Source organism: Pygocentrus nattereri, chromosome 14 (assembly GCF_015220715.1).
Source record: "Pygocentrus nattereri isolate fPygNat1 chromosome 14, fPygNat1.pri, whole genome shotgun sequence".
NCBI classification, from domain to species: domain Eukaryota; kingdom Metazoa; phylum Chordata; class Actinopteri; order Characiformes; family Serrasalmidae; genus Pygocentrus; species Pygocentrus nattereri.
In genome coordinates, this window is record NC_051224.1 from 14,359,835 (window position 1) to 14,383,331 (window position 23,497).

General features: G+C 37.8%; 2 protein-coding genes across 4 annotated transcripts in view; one reads left to right on the forward strand and one right to left on the reverse strand.

Moving 5' to 3' along the window:
- cacnb1 (calcium channel, voltage-dependent, beta 1 subunit) overlaps nt 1–13,824 on the reverse strand; it is a 51,828-nt gene extending 38,004 nt beyond the window's left edge. For 2 of the 3 annotated variants that reach the window (XM_017686601.2, XM_017686597.2), the window contains exons 1-2: nt 13,543–13,813; nt 8,007–8,093 (exon numbers count right to left, since the gene is read on the reverse strand). In XM_017686601.2, the coding sequence (XP_017542090.1) occupies nt 8,007–8,093; nt 13,543–13,632 (177 nt within the window). In that variant the 5' untranslated portion in view covers nt 13,633–13,813. Of the gene's footprint in view, nt 1–8,006; nt 8,094–13,542 lie in introns of all 3 variants that reach the window. The other variant, XM_037544712.1, reaches the window with a different exon arrangement.
- A 3,273-nt stretch (nt 13,825–17,097) lies between these two features.
- On the forward strand, nt 17,098–23,269 carry rpl19 (ribosomal protein L19). The gene is made up of 6 exons (XM_017686612.2): nt 17,098–17,147; nt 19,370–19,476; nt 19,566–19,688; nt 20,483–20,603; nt 21,690–21,800; nt 22,864–23,269. The coding sequence occupies exons 1-6, from the start codon at nt 17,143–17,145 to the stop codon at nt 22,985–22,987; spliced, it is 591 nt and encodes a 196-aa protein (XP_017542101.1). The 5' UTR covers nt 17,098–17,142; the 3' UTR covers nt 22,988–23,269.
- The last annotated feature ends 228 nt before the right edge of the window (nt 23,270–23,497 follow it).

The window sequence follows — 23,497 nt, forward strand, 5'->3', positions numbered from 1 at the left end:
ATAAGAAATGTGATTGGGCTCTAGAGTTCATAGAAGTTGCAATCAATTATTTGCTATTATTTCCCACTTCCAAAGCCACCTTCTCAAGCTTAGTTGTGCAAACAGCAACACAGGACAATCCTAGTGTTTATGGTAGGTTTAGTCTATCAGGTAATCAGGAAAAACCATACAACAAACCCAAATGTGTGGAAACAAAGGCCCTGGCAAAGTATAAAATGACCAAACATTGTCTAGTTTGGGGCTGTAATGTTATGTAAAGCCATTTAAGATTAAACTGTTTCCCTTTTGGAAAGAAAAAAAGTCAGTCTTAAAACATCTTTGGATTCAGAAGCTGAGACACTCGTTCTATACTTACCGCCCTTGCAATCTTTAGCCTATAACCTCACTAGAATGAACAACTTTACCTTTGAATCAGGCATTAAACTGAGTAACACTGATTCTAGCTATATATAATAAACTTTTCACTTAAAACTATTTTGCCTGGAAATGTGTGACTGCAACCATTCATCCATTCCTGCTGGTGTGGGTTTCCTCATTCTCAGTAATACATTAAAATACTACTTAATTCCTAATAGCACCACATCATGGGGAAACTGAATTATCGGGGAGAAAATGAATTATCTTTGCATTTCAACATGAACATGAAATTAAAATTCCAACCTTTCACATACTGCTGTCTGGCTTCACTTGGGTGTCTGCTACTGGTGTTTGTAGCTAGCCCCATTTTACATAAAACAGTATATCATTCAGAATCCACATTCTAGTCTATTTGAGAAAACTGAACAACTTGACATGACAAGTTTGTGAAGATACTATTCAATTATGACTTTCAATTGCTTTAAATATACAGACACAAATAACCACAAGCTCTGAAAATGTATCTCAGAACTTCTCACATTTAACAAGTGGAGGAAATTCTGAGGTGCCGCTACAGGGCAATCTTCATTCCTCTGCCAGGATTTTCACCAGGAAATTCTGTCACTTTCTCTTTCTGCTTCTAGAAATATCTCTTCTCCACAACACATCTTTTTTCCCTCAGTCTCATTTTTGTCTCCATTTCTCTTTGCTTGTCTCTCTGTGTGTATTTGTTTGACATCTCTCTGATCTCTTATTCCACATTTAGGACTTTAACAGGTTGCTGAGAAGCACTCTAAAAATGCTGCTTTATATTTACTTGATTCAAATGTGTACATTAGTTCCACATGAATAAAATATATCAACATAATTCCAAAAGGAAGTCAAATGAATGACAATAACTGTGTGATATCATTGATGTGGGATTAATGCACACATTTGAATCAAGGAATTTCGGAGTCACACTTTTTTCAGTGTATTGTTATTTTGGTCAAAGTCAAAAGTTTTCCTCTTAACCTAAACAAAGATGTTTGCTTCATTAGCTTTGCACTGGAGCTGCAAGGCAAGCAAGTTCTGGAAGCTTTCACATTGTGCAAATTGCATAAGCCATCACATGCTTTCCTCAAATCCTATTGTTAATTCATCTAAAATTAAAAAAAATTATGTAACAAACTGGAAAAAAGAGCTCTGCACAGCCAAAACAGTAACCACCTGAAATTTTGAACTTTTACACTGCAAAAGTTTATTTATTTCTTTATTTAATTTCAAGCCAAATAAAGCCATTAAGTACAAGTTGTTCTTTTTTTAATGAGATCTTTCTAAAGAAATGTGTAAGACAATCCTCTTGCAGAAGGAGGGAGTGAGTGGAAAAACAAACAAAAACTAGGGTTTTCCAAAACTGGAGTTGGAAACATTATTTAGAAAGTCAGTGCAAGACCCAGTAAACCACCAAAACTGACCAAATCAGAAAAACAATACTTGAAACAATACTTAATGAAACAATACTTTAATCTTTGAGAAAAAAGAAAAGATCTAGCACAACTTTCATTGCAGACCTGAAAAAATCCACAGGTTTTTCTTTCCATCTTTCCTCACCATGAAAAGACAACTCTATGAGACAGCACTATGAGTCTGAAAAGATGTATAGCTGTCAAGTAGCCATTACTGAGAAAAAGAAACAGATAACAAAGCTGCTGGTGTTCTCAGAACAATGAACTGTGCACCCCTGAGTCCAGTCCTCAACATCACTAAATGTACTTGGGATTTTTTGGATCATGAGAGGCAGAAAATACAACCAATTTCTAAGACTGAACTTTAAAGGTGTGCAAAAGCATTCCTGCAGATTTCTTTGAAAGATTCAGATTTTTTCTGAAACCATAATAATGGTAAAGGCTGGATGCTCTACATACTGAAGAATGTTTTTTTTTTTTGGTAAAACTGAAAGAAGTAGCCTTATGGAAAAACATATTAAAATATGGTGAGCATATTTTCCCTGTAAAGCCTGAAATAATCATTTTAAAGTCAGAGGTTTTTGGATCACAATATACATTTTTACATATTAACATCACAAGCACAGGCTCAAAAAGAAGGTCCAGATTGGTATTTAGGTCCCAAAAGCAAAATCAACATTATATTCATGAAGATATAATGACAATAGTAGACAATTGACTCACATTCTTGGAAGACATTCTTCACCAAGTATTGATTGAATTCTGTTCAAATACTATTAATGCACTAACAAAAGTCAGACAACCACCTGTGGGAGCGCGAAGCACACCTGATCTTACAAAATGTTTTTCTGCACATTGCATGCAATTACATATTTCCACCAGAGAGGCCTCTAAATCCCCAAATTCTACATCGTGATGCTTTAACAGTTGTTTTGATTTGATATTATATTAATGAAGGGTGATCTCTATCTTATAGATAACAGTATATTTCACACAAGCAAATCATTTCGTAAGATTATTTAACTTGTCATGGTTTTAGGCATGTGTGTGATGATTTGTTAATCATACAGTTTACAATGTTAATTGATGTTTAAAATCTTTTTAGCTATATTAGCCTCATAGCTCCAGTGCAAATTCAAAGAAGTACATTTCAGACAGCAAGCATGTTAAAACAAATCAGAAAAACTGTGTTAATGTTCAATCTGCTGTCTTTCCCATTATACTTTCTCTTTCTCCCCTTTTCTCTGCACACACAGATGCATACACAAATCCTTTGCCATAAACTAGCAGGTAATTATGTAGTATCAGCTGTGAGTGATTCATAAATGGTGATGTGCTGTTTTGTTGTGCAGCTGCCAGTTAAGGCCTTGATCAAACACTGGCCTGTCCTTTATCTGCCGCCCATAGTTAGCCAGCCGGCCAGCCAGCCAGCCGGCAGCCGGAATGTCGGTCTGATCCAACATCACTGAAAGTGATAGTGACCCTGATATATAACCCTATTGGATTTGAATGACTCCAACATTACTCTACCATTACTCTCCTGGGTCGTCACACACCAGCACGTGCGCGCACACACACTCACGCAGATCCATTTCCCTTCTGCTCTTCCTACAGAGCAGTGTGTTATGGGGGAGATTCAGAGCCCCTGTCACCATGGCAACCTGGGCCGGTATAACAGCACTACTGTGTGTCTACGTGTGTTCATCTGTGTGTACATGCGTGGGTGTGTATGATACCAAGGGCTACACGTTTTTTTTTCCAATGCTTTTAGCTGCCAAAGATGGGGGAGCCGCACGTACATACTGTACACGCTTGCTCAGGCGGATTATGCAAATCAATACCACTCAAAGTGTTTAGCCACATAATAATGCTCTTTCAATCACATACACATACATTTCCACAACCAGTCAACAATATAGCCTTAAACAATTCCATGTGTCACTCTATTAGCTGCTCTAATGAATGAGCTGAATTCTGAACCTCCATCCATTTCAGCTTCTTCTGCATGCCATTTACTTCATTTCAAGAAAAAAGAGTTCATGAGTTCATGCACACACTGAAAAAAGAGCGATGCACTGAACTGAGTGCATAATTTCCAAATAAATAAAACGTATCACAAAATCAAATTTCCGTCTTTCAATGTGAAAATGATGAACAGATTTGAATCAAGTCAATTGAGTGCATCATTTTACTCAGTGCTGATACTAACACTACAGTACGAAAGCCTGACGTTATCTTGGCTCCAAAAACACGAGACACAGATGGTGGGTCTAGAGTCATGCATTGCGTACGGACCCCCTTCTGTGGCCATTCGTGCTTTTACTGTAGGAAATGTCAGGGATTCCATTCTGAGCTCAGTGTGAAATGTAAATATCTGCTTCACATCCCATGGATAAAATAGGGAAAGTATATGCATGTTTATGTGTGCATGACAGTGTAATAAACTATCTGACAAAAACCCAATTCATTTTCATGTGTGAGATTTGAACACTAAGACAACCCATAATATCAGTACATAGTAATAATAACTGTGTAAGACCAGCTAGACCAACAAAACTGTTCCTATCAGATGAACAGCACTTAAAGCTTTCATCATTGAGATAGAGAACATCAAGCTTCACTCTTGCTTCAGAAAACTACAGGTGATTCTGTCCATCCTTCAACTGTGTGACCATGTGTTGACGTGCATTTCTGGTGATCAAATCGTGTTCAGATTTCTTAACCATATTTAACAGAAGTGTAAAAGGAATGCACTGATGAGATGGTGAGAGAATAAAGAAATGAAAAGATAAGAGGATACACAACGCTGAAGTTATCTCCAATCTAAGAGCCTTCATGCAATCCAAGCTAACAAAAGCAAAACAGAAATAGGGCTGTGTTCACATGCTTTTTTACACAGGAATAGTAGAATCAGATCTCATCTGTTCAAACTGGGCATGCATTATAGTGAAAAGTGTAAATGATGTAAAAAGTGTAAATCTGGCCAAAGTATATCCAGATTTGATCCGAACACAAAACCCATGTTAAATGCTTAAAATCTCAGGCTTATTACATACTAAGGCTTATAATTCAGTAACTACTGGGACTTCAGTGCTAACGTGCTGAGCTATTCTTAGCTTATAGAAGTGTGTAATGAAACTTTGGGCCCACTGGTGGGCCGCGCCCATTTATGCAAGCTATTAACAGGCTATATGAGTCGGAAAGGATGTGTATCTGTCAAGAAGCTGTTACTGAGAAAAAGAATAGACAATAAAGAAGACTATTGGCACTAGAACACTGAAACTTGACATCTGAGATGTGGAGCAAGGTTGTATGGATCAATGACTAAATTCATGTTTAGGATTACTTTGATCTTTTTTGCTGTATTTATGCTTATTTGCATTTTATGATAGTGCAAGTAATGATATATTGTGATTTTACCAGCTAACACAAACTTATTGCCAAGATAAGTGGTAATAAACAATATGCTTAGGCGCCTGTCTTTTACATTATTTATTCAGTCTTACTCCAATTCTTCCCCAATGTTTAATCATAGCCAATTCCTACTCATTTTGTATGTTTCCACTATCACAAAACAGCTACTAACCTGTGATGACTAACACAAGCTTCTTCTGTGACACATTCAGCCATTTATTGCATCTTTTTAAGCTGCTACTCATGCAATATCATAAGAATGTGTTCAGAAGAGAGCACTTACTGCTCAATTAGGCGCACATCACCAAACAGACATATGCAAGTGACATTAATCTGTAGTCATCAGGGGCAGCGAGGAACTAAGCTACTCTTCCACAAAATGAACTGATCACTTCTCTGGCTTCACTCCAGAATCAAATGGGTGCGGCTAGGGGGCACTTCTGCTGGCACTGTGCTTCTTCGTGCGTTTGTGTGTTTGGACCTGGCATAACCTTTCCTGTGTGTGTAAGGGGGGTAAAATTTCCTATGTTGGGAAGCAGAGGGGAGGCTTTTTAGTGCGACATCCCTTGCTGGCGGGCAAATGTCATGCAGCAGGGGCGTGGAGGAAAGGACGCAAGGAAAGGGAGGAAGCATTTCAGCGTGACACAGGAACCTTTCTTCAAATGTCAAGCCCACATGAGGGCAAGAGCTACAGGTGCAGGATCTGTGTAGGTGATGGAACACGGTGTCTGTGAGGCTGTGGACCAACAGATCTGCTGTTAAACAGGTAAACATAGGTCATAAATGGCCAGCTAACATTAAGAGAAGGCCTTCTACTCTTTTCCACACTGCAGACTGTTCCCCGAATAAATAAATAAACTCAGGGAAGGATGAGAACAACTACAATGAACAATTACAGACAGAATACAATGTACATTCGCTTTTTCATCAAGGTAATCTACCCAGGGCCACATCAAAATATGCTCTTCTGAGATCTTAGAGACACTGTCAATACTTGATTCAATTGAGAGTGGTGGTGACAGGAACTAGGGATTGCAATGTCTACAACACAAATACAGGCATTTTATTTTCTAAAACCACAAACCACCAGTGAAACTATATGTGTTCTCTGAGTTTTATATGTAATGTTGATAATATGGTGGAAAATCTGAAAAAAGTCTTGTTTTCTCTGAGGACTATTTTGCTTTACAATGCCCTGTATGTAAATCCAATGATTGAAATGAAAGGTAATTAAAATCAAGGCCAAATGATTGTCTCAAAACAATGTGCCAGACATCAGGAAGCATATTCATAACTAATTCAACAAATTTTTTGTGATGTAACATTTAGACGCAGTGAACTCTTCAGTTGTCTGGTTCCTATCACTGTCACTGTGATTCTGACTGTAATGATTACTGATGTAAGCATTTCACATTTCACAACTTTTACATTGTACAATTTATGACAAATGGACCAACAGAAGTGGTCCACAATTACTTCTTATTGTTAATGTCTAAAAGTCTGAGATTACATTGAAAAAAACTGGGTTTATGAAAATAAGCAGCAGAAAGTTTTCAAATTTAGAAAAAAATAAGTCAAATGGAAAAGAAATATTAATTATACTGCATTATTTCTAGGTTACTACAATTCTAGAGAAATCAAGTTTCAAAACATACCATGCACACCTCAGCCCGTAAAGTCCGTATATAAAAAAAACTAAGCTACAAACATAGTCTGTTTTAAAATCGTTTTTGTCATGGAAAAACAAATCCTTTACATATATCCACCTACTGAGCCCACAGAAGTTTAGCTCCATCCATTCACACTAAAGTTACAATGAGTGTTTCACTGCTTTTCAAATGAGGCACAATACCTGGCTGACTATCAAAACAGAGGTGATATACATATATCACACTTAAAGACACATTGCCTCTTTCATTCTAATTGATAAAGGGAAGTTGGAAAATGGACATAAAAACAAATTATGATGTCATAATCTGACCTCAGGAGAAAAAAAATTAAATGCTAAAATTAATTAATTTAAGAAAATTTATGACACTGACCCTTTTAAGGTCTTTGCGTAAGGTCAGATTCCTGTAAAGTCTTATTCTTTCCATTGAACCTCGTGTTCAGATGACTTGGTGAATTTAATCCACACATCAGAGGGTTTTGCACAAACTTGTGGACTTTATAGTGCATGCCGTCATTAAAGCAAACTCAATCTGAAATTCATGCACAGATTTCAAACATTCTGCCTTTCACTCAAATTGTTATAATTTGTACTGAAAATTTTTCTTCTAAATTAGAGAGAAATGCAAACTAACAGTATTTTCACTTGTAGTCTCAGACTTTAGGACTGTATAGTACATTGATAGTTAAAATATTTTTCTTTCTGTAAAGTAAGCAAAGTTTTGATACAGCAGAGATAATTTATTACATTACTGACCTATATATCATTTTGTGCTTAATAAATCAGGGGAATGCAGTTTCCTATATGCAGTTTGTCTATAATTAACTACTACTATCCCTAATAGATTACACTAATATGTGTTCATTTCCTTGAAGTCAGAGACATGTGGTCTCTGGTCTTCTTCGATTTTGGTTTCTACAACTGAGCACGGGTCACAAACATTCCCACACAAACAGCACTCATTTGTTCAGCAGGGTGTCATTCTCAAATCAGATTAGTTTTTCTTCTTGTTCCTCAAGGCCTTATTAATTGTGCCATTACTCACACTTCCAAATTGTGACTGTTCTTGCAGTAAAGACAACAATGTGGTGAAAATGACAGACAGCCTGAGGTCTTACCTGCCGGACAAAGCTGTTTGAAGTTGTGTCCGAAGAGGTGCTGCCATCAGAACGCTTAAAGCGACTCTTCCTTTTAGCATACTTCCCCTGAGAGATGACCATTAGAGAGAGACATGGAGAGAGAGAGTAAAATGGGGTGTTAGGAGTTAGAAATGACCACTTTGCAGACACACACATACAAACACAGCCTAAACTTCATGTCCTGCCTTCATGTCCAGATATAATTACCCATAATGACTCATGTCCGCCGGTGCACCGTGGGACCCTGTAATCTGATTGGCTTGAGCTATGGCCAATGGCCTGCCTGCCCTGGGCAAGGCCTTGTGTGGCATTCATAGGCGCCAGACTCCGTTGCCATAGAGACCTGAGAAAGGCTAATTGGGTTTGGTGGCAATAAAAACCCTCATGGAACAGGCAGCCGCTGTAACATCACACACACACACACACACACACACACACACACACACACACACACACACACACACACACACACACACACACACACACACACACCCTGACAAAGATGCTTAATAAAAGTACAATTAGACCATTGTTCTTCCTCTTCCTTCTGGCACCCTCCCACACCTTCTGTCTTTCTTTTTGTTCATCTCTGAATGAGCCACATGTAAGATTTCTATGTTTGTGCAAACCTGTTCACCAAAAAAACCCAAAAAACACTTTTGACAGTTTGACCACAAAAAAGTAAACTCTTAACTTATATTTGCCTGTTTAGATCCTATTGTTCTTAAAGCATTTATAAAGAAAGCACTGGCCATACCATATTTGCCAAAGGTTTGCTTGTGAGCACTGTTGCAACTAGGACTGGCAACTGGCAGCAACTTCACAACACACAATACTGACACAGTTCACAATATGATACAATATGATAAAAAACAATGTGATTTGATATGATACAATACAGTGTGATACAAGTTGATATGATATGATACAATACAATGTAATACATTGTGTGGTTCAACCTGAGGTGCTGGTCAGAGCACACAAGCAGCAATGAACTGTTTTCATTTTTAATGCAAAGGCAGCAGCAGAGGCAGTAGTCAGTATGACACACTGCCTATGTGTGTAAGAAAGTATGTGGCTCTAAAATTACAAGTGAGCAATATATTCACCAGCGCATGCAACACACTGAATAAATCACAGCAGTGAACTTGAACACCTACCTAATATAAATGACTTAAAATGGTTAGTAGAAGATTAATGAAGGTACTAGTTCATTAATTCACATAACAGCAACAACAGCAGGTAAGACTGAATATTCTTCACTGCTCAGTGTGCTCAGTTTCTCAAGTGTAAAATGTTAAAGTGAGATGACTTCTACTACAACATAGGAATTTATACAAATTATATTTAATAAACCATTATAAACCCTAACCATTATAACATAGGTTTATCACATGCTGGATGTGATAAAATATATAATATTTTGCGATAACAAGACCCGAGTAAGTTTCCATAAATTCATAATTTCGATGTGTATTACCACGTTTATCAACAATATATTGCCATATTGATATTTTAAATAGTTACAACACCAATGGGCTGCAGTATGCCAAATCAAATTTTCACATATGAAAGGTTTATTTTGCACTATCAACATTATTGGTAGAATTTATAAGTATCAGACCATTAAGTCTACTAATTTAGTCTGATGTAGTACCTTTAAGCCTTTTCTATAAAAATGTATCAGATTTTTGTGTCCTCACAAAAATCAACTTGCAGATAGTGTTTTATAGAAAGAACAGTCAATATTTTTCAATTCAACATTGATGGCTTCAAACTTTACCAAGCTAATGTGCTTGTGTTTAATGTGAGACCAAATGTTCTCTATAGGGTTTAAATCTGGGCTCTGACCAGCTGAACAATAAAAAAAAAAACATCAGTAAAAAACATTGCATTTTGGGCTTGGCAGATTTTTTGCAGGGAAACGTCATATTTGCCTTGTAGCCAAAAGATTCCCAAAAGCAACCCAAAAAGAGATTTTCTTTGTTGAGCGCTTTTACAACTATGTTCCTAAGGTTTCTTAAATATCATAAATACTCTTCTTCTTAAATTATAACATCACTGTCCTGAAAAAAACCCCAAAACAAACATGTATCTCCAAAATAGTAACTTTACAGTAACTTTTTTGTTTTCATCATCATCATTAACCACTTAGTCCAGATAAAGTTGGGAGAGCAGAGAATCCCAGACAAACCTGTCCCCCGCAACTTCCTCCAGTTTATTCCCGGGGACCCCAAGCCACTCCCAGGCCAATTTGGAGATTTAATCCCTCCAGCAGGTCCTAGGACAACCCGGGGTCTTGTCCCGGTAGACTGTGTCTGGTACACACCCACCGGGAGGTGTCCAGGGGGCATACAGATCAGATGCCTGAACCACCTCAGCTGGCTCCTCTTAATGCGGAGGAGTAGCGGCTCTATTCCGAGCTCCTCCCGGATGACCGGACTCCTCACCCTATCAAGTAGAGTGTAGCCTGCCACCAAAGAAAGCTAATTTCCACCACTTGTATTGTCATTCTTTCGGTAATTAGCCACTTTCTTTTACCCTTTTATGTTTTGTTTTCTTAATTTTCTAGATGAAAATAAATACACATCCTTTGCAGAGAACACACTTATTTATTAATACACAATTACTGATTATTTGCTGAATTTCAAATACTGAAAAAAAATAATAAAACATAAAATATGGCCTGTGAAAAAGTTGTGGTACATTAGTTTTTTTTTCAATATCTTAAACTCAGCAAATAAACAACTTGTGCACTACAATTTTCAGACAATGCCATGTTTAAATTTGTTTCCTGTTGAGACTGTGTTAGAAAATCAACAAACTTCAAACTTTTGCATACAGCTATAACTTAACATGAAGAGATTTTGTTATTTTGGAGCACTTTTATAGGTTCATTCATTATAAACTGTCCACACAACGTAAAAGATAACTGCTGCTAAAAATATAAAAAATGGAAATGCATGTTTTTAAACCGCTATTATATGCTGTTTAGACAACAGACTATTTTCTGATATCAATGATATTGCAATCTGTTTAAATCTTAGGTCAGATGGTGTTTATAGTAAAATGTGCACACAGTGTGTTTATTCATCTCATTAAAATCGTAGGTCAGATGGTGTTTATAGTAAATTCTGAGCTCAGTGTGTTTATATATCAGACTGAACCTTTGGTCAGATGGTGTAAAATGTGCATGTATTGTGTTTATTTCTTATTGAGTACAAATTTGTGTGAATGTAATGCATAATGATATGCATTATTGGCAGAGTTTGTGCTGTATATGCACAGGGATGTCAGCTGGGAGTAAAGGCCAACAAAATGTCAGGGAAGGGAGGAGGGATTTGTCACTATGGCAATGAGAGACTTCCTGTTGACAAACACCCTCTGAGCCTAATTGGATAATTGAGAAGGGGGCTGGAGCGATGGGGTGAAGGATTTAAAAGTTGCCCAGTAGAACCTCTAAGTGGAGTAGAGATAAAACGATGACATGGAATAGATAAAAGAGGAGAGGAGCAGATAGGATAGAAGAGGGGAGCAATGAAGAGAGAATGCGTTACAGCATTACAGCGAAGTGTGGCCTTCTAGATCCTTGCAGAATGTTCCAACTGCCCACACAACTAAGCAAAAAAATATATTTCTGGTCACAAATTGCCAATTTCTGTTTGTAAAAGATGTAAGAGAATTAAAAAGAGGCATGTGGAGAGAACATTGAGTGTAGCATTTCTAATCTCGATATAATATGGTTGATTTACAAGCTCAGTTCTTATCCTTCTGTAGACCACAAGCAAATCAATGTTCTAATACTGGCAATCACACATGCACTTAATCCACACCTACCCCACCACCTACTCACTAACATACTCTAACACAACCAGCTTCATCATTACCACCACCACCACCGCCTCCTCACAGCTATGTATAGAGATGATTCAGATGGAGCACCTCTCAACAACACAGGTCTCTGCATTATATAAAAGTCATTATATAAAAACAAGGCTAAAACATTGTTTATATATACTCTAAACACCTATTCTCGCTTATTCTGGAAGGAGATAAATGGATATACTTTACATCAACTGGTCAATGAAAAATAGAGGTTGACAGGAGAGTCATCTTCTATTCAGCTCGAAATGCTCTGTGGTAGTCAATCATAAAAAAATCTATCATCCCCGCCAGGATTCAGTGAGAGTGGTCTCAGATAGATGGTCTCAAGGATCACCAGAGCCACTTTTGCATTGACCAATGCGTAAGGCAGCAATTCAATACTTCATTTTAAATATTACTGCAATGTGATGCAATTGATATGCAATGTAATGTTGTCTATTCGGCTAACAGTTTTTTGCCAACTTTATCCAACTTCACCAAAAAAGGCAGACGGTAAACACTGAAATGACTCCTATCATGTTGCTGCTGTCAGAACAAAAACTAAAGTGTAACTTCTCAGGAAAGGGAGAAAACATTTATAACTTGAAATGTGATTTTAAGTCATTTTAAATCATTTCAATTGGTCCATTTATCACGAAATGTAAAGAGCAGCTTGAACTGCTAGATAGTGTAAAAAAATCCATATAAGGTTTTGTCCCAGCAGCACGTGACCATGTCAAATGTATTGTGAAAACTAGGGACCAGTGACGAAATACTATATTTACAATATCACATATTCTTTTGAAGTGATTCACTGATCTGAACTGATGTTCCCCTCAGAACATGACTAGAACATCATGTCTTGAAGAGAATATTTAAAGGGTGGCACTAAACTAAGTCCATGTCCATTTTAGAGGCTCAAATCACCTAAACCTGGATGCCAGAAATGCCAACTGAACATCAGAAAGTGAAAAACAGGAGCTATAACATAAAAGGAAAGACTCCACTACAAATAAGTGGCAGAAATGTATGTACATATACAACTACACCTCCAGGGTACGTGTGGGCGTGGCCATAATGTGGCAGGATTAAGCAGCAGCAAAATGACATCATGTTTTATATGGAACATCACCAGAGCCTTTGAAAGCTCATTACTAGCATTAAAAGTGCCAAATATTCACCTACATGAACATTCAACTGACAGTATGGCCACGCAGAGCCTTCTGAAAGTACTATCCTTACATTCGACATTTACAACTAAAACTGTGGTGAATAAGACCGTAATAAAGGTGAACATATTCAGTGAAGCCTAGCTGGTGACAAACGACAACAAGCTGGTTTATCTGGTTGATTCAGCAGGTGCTCGACAACAAATGTACCAGTGCCTATAGATAATTCTACATTTCCACATATACCCTGTTATTCCTGGCTTTTGAGACTGTAATCACTCACGAGCACTGTATGCAAACTAGAATCATCACTTTTTTCGTGAGAATTTAGCTTATGAATAAGGTTATTCAACATCACCAAATTACACCAGAAAACGAGCATTTTTTCGCTATTTACACCATCTATATCGCTGTAGATCAGCAGCAGGTGTGTAGGCTGTGCTTTTTTCCAAATCATTCAGCTGACGAGTGAGATCTCTTACCTGCGAGTGAGATCCGTGGTGGTCGAACATGTCCATCTGGATTTCCTGTGTGGAGGTGGAAGGCGTCCTGGACATACCTTTCTGTACCATTGATTTCAGCTTCTATTTGGTTGTCTCGTGTTTCATTTACAGCGTGTTACGTTTTTTGTGTTGCGTTTTCTGTTTTCTTGCATTCATTGTCAGAACATAGTTCATCTGTTCGCACCGTACGGTCCACCGTGTTGCTTCTCCACTGGAGCTCCAGCCTCCCAGCTGTTAAAGCGGAGAGACCACGCCCCGCCTTTCTTCATCCATCAATCAATCACCCGACAACGGGGCGGGGCTTAGGTTTCTTTCCTCTTCTCAACAGATTGGCTGAAGAGCTGAAGTTTGTGCGCACTTAATTCAACGATTCTTCTGAAACCAAAGATATGATTAGGGAGTTTGTCCCTCGTTGCTGCAGTAACAGCCTCTATTCATCTAGGAAGGCTATACACATGGTGTTGAAACATTGCTGTGAGGGTATGATTGTGTTCAGCCTCTGGAGCTGATGATAGATGATTACTTCTGGATCATAAATGCCACTACAGCTCACACCACAGCTATTGGAAGGAGCTCCATCACCCCAGAGAACTCAATTCCACAGCTAGAAAGTCCAGTGCTGGGGAGCTTTATACCTGAGCCAGGGTCCTTTACGAACTTTTGGGGGCCATAAGCTGCATTCTACCCCACTCATCCCAATCATATTCTGTCTGAATGAATAATAATGAAGTTTGAGCAGGAAAAAAATGTGAAAATCTTCACTGCACTTTTTGTACAAATGATATGAAAAACAATTAAAAGTACATATTCGTTGATTATAGAACCATAAACACCCAAAAAACAATTTTGTATGATTAACGGATTCTTTGCATTATGAAAGCGTTCTTCAGATCGATGGAGAATGTATTGAATATGGTTCTATACAGGAAAGAGTTTAAAAGAGTTCTACATAGCACCAAAAAGGGTTCTTCTATCATTACAAGCTTGACATTGTAACAAAAGAAGAACTATTTTTGGTGCTATATAGAACCATTCTCAAAAGGTTCCAGACAGAACCATATATAACAAATTTGCCATCAATGTGAAGAACTATTTCACCATTTAAGCATGACATGGTTCTATATAGAACTCATGGTCAAATAGAGAATCATTCCCTTTACTAAAGAACGCTTATAGAACCATTCTTAAGAGTATTAAAACTAATCCACTGTTATTTCTACAGTGGTTGTGTGTATAGGAGTACTGTCTGGAACACACCTTAAACATAGTGAAATATGACTGTTTTCTAGATTTATGTATACTGTGTTAAGGACACGGCATAAGGTTTGGTCGGGGATGCGCAAACAGACTTCTCATATCTCCAGGCAATTGACACAGAACACATTTCAGTACTGATTTTAACGTGCCCTTGTTGAATTGCTCTCATCACATTATGGGCCATTCCATTACTTTCTCATCTCAAGTGTGGTTCATTACATAAGGCCTTGGAGTGCTGAGGGATGGAAAAAATCTTTTTCAAAGCCAGAAAATTGCCATACAAAGCTGTCTATTAGTGAAAGCAGTTGTGATAAAATACAATGTGTGCTCTGCAATGTAGCCAGCCACTCTATCCATACTGCCAGCAGTCATAACTTTCGTTACCTTACTAGGCTACCTCCTCAGCTAATGTTTGTCTACCAAATTTAAACCTTAGATTGATTTTCTTGTCTTCTTCAGTAGCTGTAAAGTTTGAGGGAAGCTGAGCATGCTGGTGTACATGAGACGCACTTTGTCATGAGGGGACCTGCTGAAAATTGATAAATGCATGATGTATTTTTGTGTTGTCCGTGTAAATAGAATGTGTGGGCAATTACTGAAAATGTTTGTTTCAAAATATGATTATTCTGAGATGTCAGTCCTATAACGTGAGCTTATAAAGTTGATACGAGGGCTGCACATTATCAGAACGCACGTATATACACATCAAAATGATTGCCTTAGGCTAATTTTTATTTCTTGCCTGAAACACAGATGGCATTTGCATAGAATATCACCATGATGAACCATGAGTATGTATTAATGAATGATTAAATAATAAATAAATAAATAAATAAATAAATAAATAAATAAATGCCATTTTCCTGAATTCTCTTTGAGGCTCAGGACTGTAACATGGTTACTTTCCTTACGTGTTAAGGCCATAAACAATAACTCATAATAGACTTCACATTCCTGCTTTGTTCTTTAAAAGTGAAAATAATGTAACAGACTATTAGACTCTATGACTTGAGCTTTGTACTGTTTCTGGTGCTCTAGCACATTCATTATAAGTTCATGAAAGGTTTGGTAATGAGCTGTTAAGTGTACCAGAGAAAAATAATTTTGGCTATTTTATCAGGTGCAAATACTATATAGTAGTATTGTATTATTATACTTTTACAGTTAATGACTGTTGTCCACCTTTCTGCCCAATGTATCAACTACTATCTACCCTGAACATCTATAGATAGCGAACACCATAGGACTACTACTGACCAGATTGTATTTGCAACATTCTCATTGTATTTTGTGCTGGAATGGGTGTATCAGGCACAGTGATATTGCTGAAGTCTTTATTCTCTTCAGTTCACTGCTGTATTGAAAATAGTCAACCAACCAAAAATATGCAGTGGTTCACTAATCAAAAATATACAGTTGTGTCGTCAGAAACTGACCGCTGATGAAGGGCTAGAGGATGATGCATCCACTACAAAGTTTAAGGTAGGTGTGACTAATAAGATGGTCATAGTGTATACAACAGTTCAAAACTCCAGTTGTGACTGATACACTCATATCAGCGCTAAACACACTAACATGTCACTACCATGTCAGTGTAACCGCTGAGAATGGGTTACCACCAAAATGATCTGGGCCTTTAGTTGCCTTTTTTCCATTGATGGACAGGATGGGGGGTGGGAGTGGGGTGCTGATAAATTTCGTCAACAGATGGGCTACAGTGAGCAATTGTAAACCAGTAGGTGTTCCTCATAAAATGGCCAACGAGTATGAGTATTTCGTTATTTTGTACACCCACTATAGTCGCCTACAAGACTGGAAAACACAGCACTGCTCAATAGAAGCTAACGCAGATATACCAACCATACTAGGTAAAATATCAAAAACACAAAAAAGGTTATAACTTTCTATAAATAAAACTTTATAGTAAACAGATTTTGCTGAACAAGGCGCTACGGTCAGTAGCTCCTACTGACTACTGCTATCTGTACCTTTCACCCTGTGGTAACGTGCAACAGCTTTCCATGCGGCCTTGTGTTGCTCATGTGGTTTATACCATTCCATTCCTTGAGGGGGGTTTGTGGAAATGTCTGATCGTACCCAAGCTAACAGTTATGCCACTTCATTGTTTAATAAATTGTAGAGGAGCATTCTGTGTAGAAAATAGGAGTAAATAAAGTATAACTAATAATTTGGACCAGTGTGTACATGTTTATTCTTTATTCAGTTAAACAAAGTTCTGCGCGCACTGTTTTTAATCCATAATGGTACAGTCTCAGTGTCAGCTGCTGTTCGGCGTGTGATTATTTCATTTAACCTGCAGCCATGAGGTGAGGATTCTACGTTGAGCTCATTTCATTGAAATTATCTGCTAATTTTATGTCTTTCAAAATTTTGACTGCTCCGTAGGGCTAGATGTTGTTGAAGAAGGCCTATTTTTTGCACAACCGCGAGTGTAGAATAATACAAGATCGCCATTTTTCAAGGAAATGAGTTGTCAGGCTGAATTGTGGTCTAATTATTCGCCGTGAATCTATTTTATGAATGTTTGTATGTGTGCTAAGTCAGTTCATCGCCTTCGGGGCTGAGAAATTGCTTTCGTTACATTTACTGCGTGGTCGTGGTTTGGTTCGGGCAGCCTGTCAACATGTTTAGACATGCCCTCAACAAAGTAACGTTAGCTAACATCAGGCTAGCGGGTACAGATACGCAGGCGGATTATTCACCTGACGACTCTGGTCGAAAGTCTGGCTACGTTTTCATTTTGCTTTTCTTTTTGGGTGACAGTTGAGGACGATTCTTGTCATTTTGTCGACTGTCTGCTCTCTCAGAAATATAAGTATTAAAACAAGAAGCGCATCTAATGACGTCATGCTACCACTTTAACAGTAACATTTCGCTGCATGTCCAAGTGGGTTAATGTCGTCAAACCCATTGAACAGAACCGAACTTCGTTAGATAACAGGGCTGGACACGGACCACGATTATATCATCTAGAGCAGGAAACAAGGAAACAAAGGAAACAAACAAATGGATCCCGACTCACTTCTCACTCAAGCCCAAACAAGCTTAATAATCTTATTTTGGACTTGCTGTCAGAAGAACCAGGTAATTTAAAAATACACCTAAGCTTGGAATCGTTGAAGACGTTTGATTTAGCCCACTGGAAAGTTACCCTAGTAAAGTATCGTGATACTCGAAGATGTTTTGACGATACAGAGTATGAATCATGATGGTTTTTTTTTTGACACAATAATTTAGAACAAATAAAATAGGACCTGTAGTGTCACATATAAAAGTACTGTAATAAACCTACAACTACAGTGAGTTTTAGCTGGTGTTAAACAAGTTGCACTAAATCCAGTTAAATGTGACTCAAAGTTCTGTTTGTAATGAAACACGTAGTTGGTCAGTGTTTTTAAGTAACAATATCTACGTTGCTCATAAGAGTGTATTGTGGCATAATTTATTATGATAATAATAAAATATTGCTATGTTGCCCACACCTATGTATAATTTAATGTATAAAATTCTTGGTGGAGGTGTGTAGGCAAAATGAGGAAACGATCATATTGATGTTTCAGTGTTTAAAGACATTTGTTAATACACTCTAATATTTCCCAAAGGTGTCTAGACATCTATTTTAATTAGTGAATTCAGCTACTTTAAGGTGCACCTGTTACGGACACAGATGTTCAACTGCGCACACACATAGCTTGTATATATAACCACCATCGCAAAGCATGACCAATAGAGTGGACACTCTGGAGCAGCCACACATGAGCCACCATGCCCAGTGCTAAAGTGCCCCCTGGCATTGGGCTGAGGAGCAGTGGAACTGTCAACACGAAACGTATAAACTCAGCCATGGAACACAACTATATTAAGCCTATATTAAGGGGAAAATGGAACTGAATAGTAATTTTAGGGCTGTAGTATTATTTATGAGTTTGTTGCACTGTAACTGTTTCAAAATATTTAAAATAAATGCTGCATAGTTTGCTATTATATTTTTAAAAGAAATGAATGTGTCCTTGTTCATGTCATTTAGTCAATGGTTAGGCTACTAATCAATTCCTAGTTTACTTTGGAGTATTGTTATTGCCACCTGCTGACCGTGCTTGGTATGGCTGTAGTATCTGTAGTCTCCTATGCTATAGAAGCAATAAGGTATGTGACTAGTTAAAAACAGGTATGGATTCCTGAACAGGCCTGCTAGTCCCAAGAGTTCTGGTAATCTGCACAAGCTTCTGAAATATAGGCTTATATTGGGTTTGTTTATCTCATGTCTGAATGTTGTTCATGTATTTCAACAAAATTCAACACAATCTATCATTGAAGGGACTAATTCAAAAGCAAAAATTCTTTGACAGTAATGAAGATCAGGGTTATACATAGACGTATAACTGCGCCCAGGGGCCAACAAGTTATGTGTTAAGTGTGTCGCGTACATAGCACCCACACCCTGCTCACCTCCCGAGCAGAGGAAAAAAAGTTCAGGCTCAGGAATTTTTCCCACTATCACCCCTGAAATTGATCTCTTCTCATTCAGCATGCTCAGGCTTCAGAAGAGGTTGGCATCCAGCGTCTTGCGCTGTGGAAAAAAGAAAGTATGGCTGGACCCAAACGAGACAAATGAAATTGCCAACGCAAACTCACGTAAGTAAATCAGATCAGAATGCCTGTATTAGTCCTGCACTCGTTTGTAGTTTCATGCTAACTTTCCTCCTGTCTGTTTCTTTTCTCAGGACAGCAGATTCGTAAACTGGTGAAGGATGGTCTGATTATTAAGAAGCCTGTAACAGTTCACTCCCGTGCCCGCTGTCGCAAAAACACGCTGGCACGGAGGAAGGGCCGTCACATGGGCATCGGTGTGTGCCAGTACACTGTTTGTTTCTTTCTATTTGAAAATAGCTGCTTTAAACTGAGAACAGTTTTTATCTCTCTGTGGTTATGGTTATTATCCTGGTGATCATTATATTGTTGGTGAAAAGGCAAAACAAGACAGAAGTGCAGGCAGTACAATGCATACGGATGTGGACACATCAAAATTAAATGACTCTTTAAGTGAAATTTATAGTACACACCCATTCAGTTACAGCTTCTAAATGAGGTTTGTGGCAATGGCCTTTGGTTCTTTTATTCAGAGCAATATTGTGAATTTGATGCTGCAGATATGTCATTTGTTCATTAAATGTTTTAGTTAATCTTTTTTGGAGATGTAACCTCTGTTTCATCATATCTCGCTTAACTGTGGATATTTTCCTTAAACATTTGCCTCTCAGCCTTGAGATCCAAAGAATTTCCACGCATTTCATCAGTGAGGACAACACAGCACAGTGCACCATCTAGTGGTTATGAACCACAACTTCAAATCAATAGTTTTAGCACTGCACTGTAACATCTAGTGTTGCCCTGACAATCTTTTTTTTTTTTTTTTTAATCTATCAGGGACCTTAAATGCAGCTTAAAGTTTCCTTATATGCCTCATTGCAGAAAACAGATACTCTTTTAAATTTTAACACACGTGTAGAGTTATTGGGGGGGGGGGGGGGGGGGGGGGTTAAAGTAAATACCTAATAAGGAATTTTGGAGCTGGCAAGCAGCTGCTTTCAGTGTTTTTAATGTGGATTTATTACTTTAAGAATGTTCTGTTAATGTACAGGTAAGAGGAAGGGTACTGCAAATGCTCGCATGCCAGAAAAGCTGTGCTGGATGAGACGGATGCGAATCCTGCGCAGACTGCTGAGGCGATACAGAGAGGGGAAGAAGATTGACAGGCACATGTGAGTTATGACACGTTCCCACCTAGACCTTAGTTTTCATGACACAAGTAGATCATTTTTGGGCGATTTTATGACATCCCATTCTAGATCCATAGGCAATAATGTGGAGTTGTGTGCACTTCTTTTGCTGATGTTGCTTTAGTGAGTGATTCAACACAGTAAGTGATTGGCACAATGTGCTTCAGCACTCAGCAGCCCTACTCTGTGACTATGCATGGTGTACTACTTCCTGGCTAAGCTGTTGTTTCTCCTAGGCGCTCCCGTTTCACAGTAATAGCATTTACAGTTGACAGGGACAGATCTAGCAGGACAGAAATTTCATGTACTGACTTGAGGCAGAGGATTCGCATCCTGTGGCCGTGCCATGTTTAAAGTCACTGAGCTCACCAGTATGCCCCATTTTACCGCGTTTGTGTATTGAGATTGCAAGACTACGTGATTAATTTTATCCACCTGTTTGCAATGAGTGTGGCTGAAACATCTGAACTCCCAATACTTTTGCCCATATAGTATATGTAAGTATGTACCTGGATATGTAGATGCCTCAGTTTGGCTGGAAAAAAAATTATGCTAAGCAAAGACATAATTGTTGTTTGTATGATGTACATTGATGACGGAGAGGAGAACTACACTAATACTATGTTCAATATACTCTATTGCCTGGTTGTATTTATTAGTCTATAGCTCAGTGGCTTGGCAAGCAGTCAATATTGTGCGACACCACAGGGATTCCTCATGGCTGTTTAATATATTTGCAAAATGTCATGCTGGGTAGTGTAGTGAGATGAACAAGAACTTATAATGATATAAAGTTGTGAAGTCTTTCGTACTGATGTCAGACTGAGGGATATAATGCTGCTCTACAGAATACTACATAACAACAAATAACCTAATAACCTCTAGTTTAGACTCTAGATCAGAATGCCCCTTTATTGTGTGTATTAAGACAAATTCGTTAGGAAGTTCTACAGCTGGTTAGTTACTGATAATATAGCTCTAAAAAAAGACTCTAGTATCAAAAATTGCTGTCAGTGTTGGTATATTGGAGACCCTCAGAAAAGAATAACTATTTTTTTTTTCCCACAGGTACCACACTCTGTATCTGAAAGCAAAGGGAAATGTGTTTAAGAACAAGCGCATCTTGATGGAACATATTCACAAGCTCAAAGCAGACAAGGCTCGCAAGAAGCTCTTAGCGTGAGTATAGTAAAGTGTGACTGCCATTGTTCTTTGTCAATGGATAATATATTGCAGAGTTTTAAAGAGACGCTGAAAGTTACATGGAAAATGTAATTGCATCTGTTATAAGCATTCTTACTCGTATTCTACAGCAGTGTCAGTGTAGTCTCTAGGATGAGATTTACTGGGTTAAACTAGGACTCTAGGGAAAGTCCTCCTGTTGATGTATCCTGGATGTGAGAGGAACATTTTAAAATCTACAACTGTGTTGTTTGGGGTGGACTGTTTCAATGTCTTTTTGCAAACAGAATGCAGATAGTGTTAGTGCTAGCAGTTAGTGCTAGGAAGCTGAGTATTAGATTGCAGTTGTATAAGTGTGGGAACAGTCCTTAGAGCATTACAGTGGAGAGAATGTATTGGTAACACTTTATTTGTAGTGGTCCTTTGTAGATGATTAATAAACTCTTAACACATTATCAGTAACACATCAACAATATATCAGTGAAGTAGCAGTAGTGCAGCATCTGAATACAATGAAGTAAATATCTTGTAGATGTTCTGTTATTACATTACTTACATAGTAGTAGATGTATTGTTAATATGTTGCCTCCATTATGCAAAACGTAATCTTACCCAACCTTACCCAAATCCTAACTTTAACCTTAACCCAGAGCCTAATCCTAACCCTCATCTGTTTTTGACACGTCACCGGGAGTCCATAGAGTGTTTGTTTAATCTAAAACGGACCACTTAAAATAAAGTGTCACCAATCTGATACTCAAAATTTTATCAAGCCATCCTGCCCTGAGATCTTTGGAGTGATAATGTAGAAGAACCATTTTTGCTTCTCTAAAGAACCTTTCATTTGAATAGCTTCAGTTGATTTCAAATCAGTTCCAAAGAATCATATATAGCACCCTCATTTTTAAGAGCTTACACAGTATACTATACAGTTGTATTTTGAATGTATCATTTTACATTTAAAAATAGTAATGTTGTACTAACATTGGTTTGTCAGTGCAGATTAGAATTTGTATATTGATAAAGTTTTCATAGAATCTTCTGTGTTCCTTCTGTGTAGTGACCAAGCGGAGGCTCGCCGCTCAAAGACAAGAGAGGCTCGTAAACGCAGAGAAGAAAGACTGCAAGCCAAGAAAGAAGAGATCATCAAGAACCTGTCCAAAGAAGATGAAACCAAAAAATAAGCTTTCGCTTTTGTCTTTTGTGAGCTCTTCTCTGTTCCTGTGCTGTCTCATCTGTTGAAACAAAGTGATTAAAATGATGTGTCTTTTAAGAGCAAGTTGTTGCTCTACTTAAACAAGCTCACTTAAATTAATTAAAAAATTAATAAATCTAGTGTTACATTAAAACTGATTTGATATAACATGACAAGAATATGTATTATTGTAAGATTAGTGTACAATAAGAATGTAATGATGCTGTTATTCTTTGCCTAAAAATCCAAAGATCAACAGCTAAAAAAACTGTTCAAATACAGAAATGACTCATATCTGGGAACCATTTCATTTAAGCAGTGTCAGGCAGGCAAGAAATTAAGGTGTCTATCTCTATCAGTCTATCAGAATACAACATTCCTGAACAGCACTTTACAGTATGTGTTCAGCAATGCACTGGAAGTAATCGTTAAATCATAAGTTGTATTGTTCATATTGTAGTGCAGATCTGATTTTCAGCTGAATACATCTGAATTGTGT

What these genes read in the sequence shown, in the direction of transcription:
- rpl19 (XM_017686612.2), top strand. An exon ending in AATTGCCAACGCAAACTCAC is followed by an intron (nt 19,477 to 19,565) that starts GTAAGTAAATCA and finishes TTCTTTTCTCAG; the next exon opens with GACAGCAGATTCGTAAACTG. An exon ending in GCTCGCAAGAAGCTCTTAGC is followed by an intron (nt 21,801 to 22,863) that starts GTGAGTATAGTA and finishes CCTTCTGTGTAG; the next exon opens with TGACCAAGCGGAGGCTCGCC.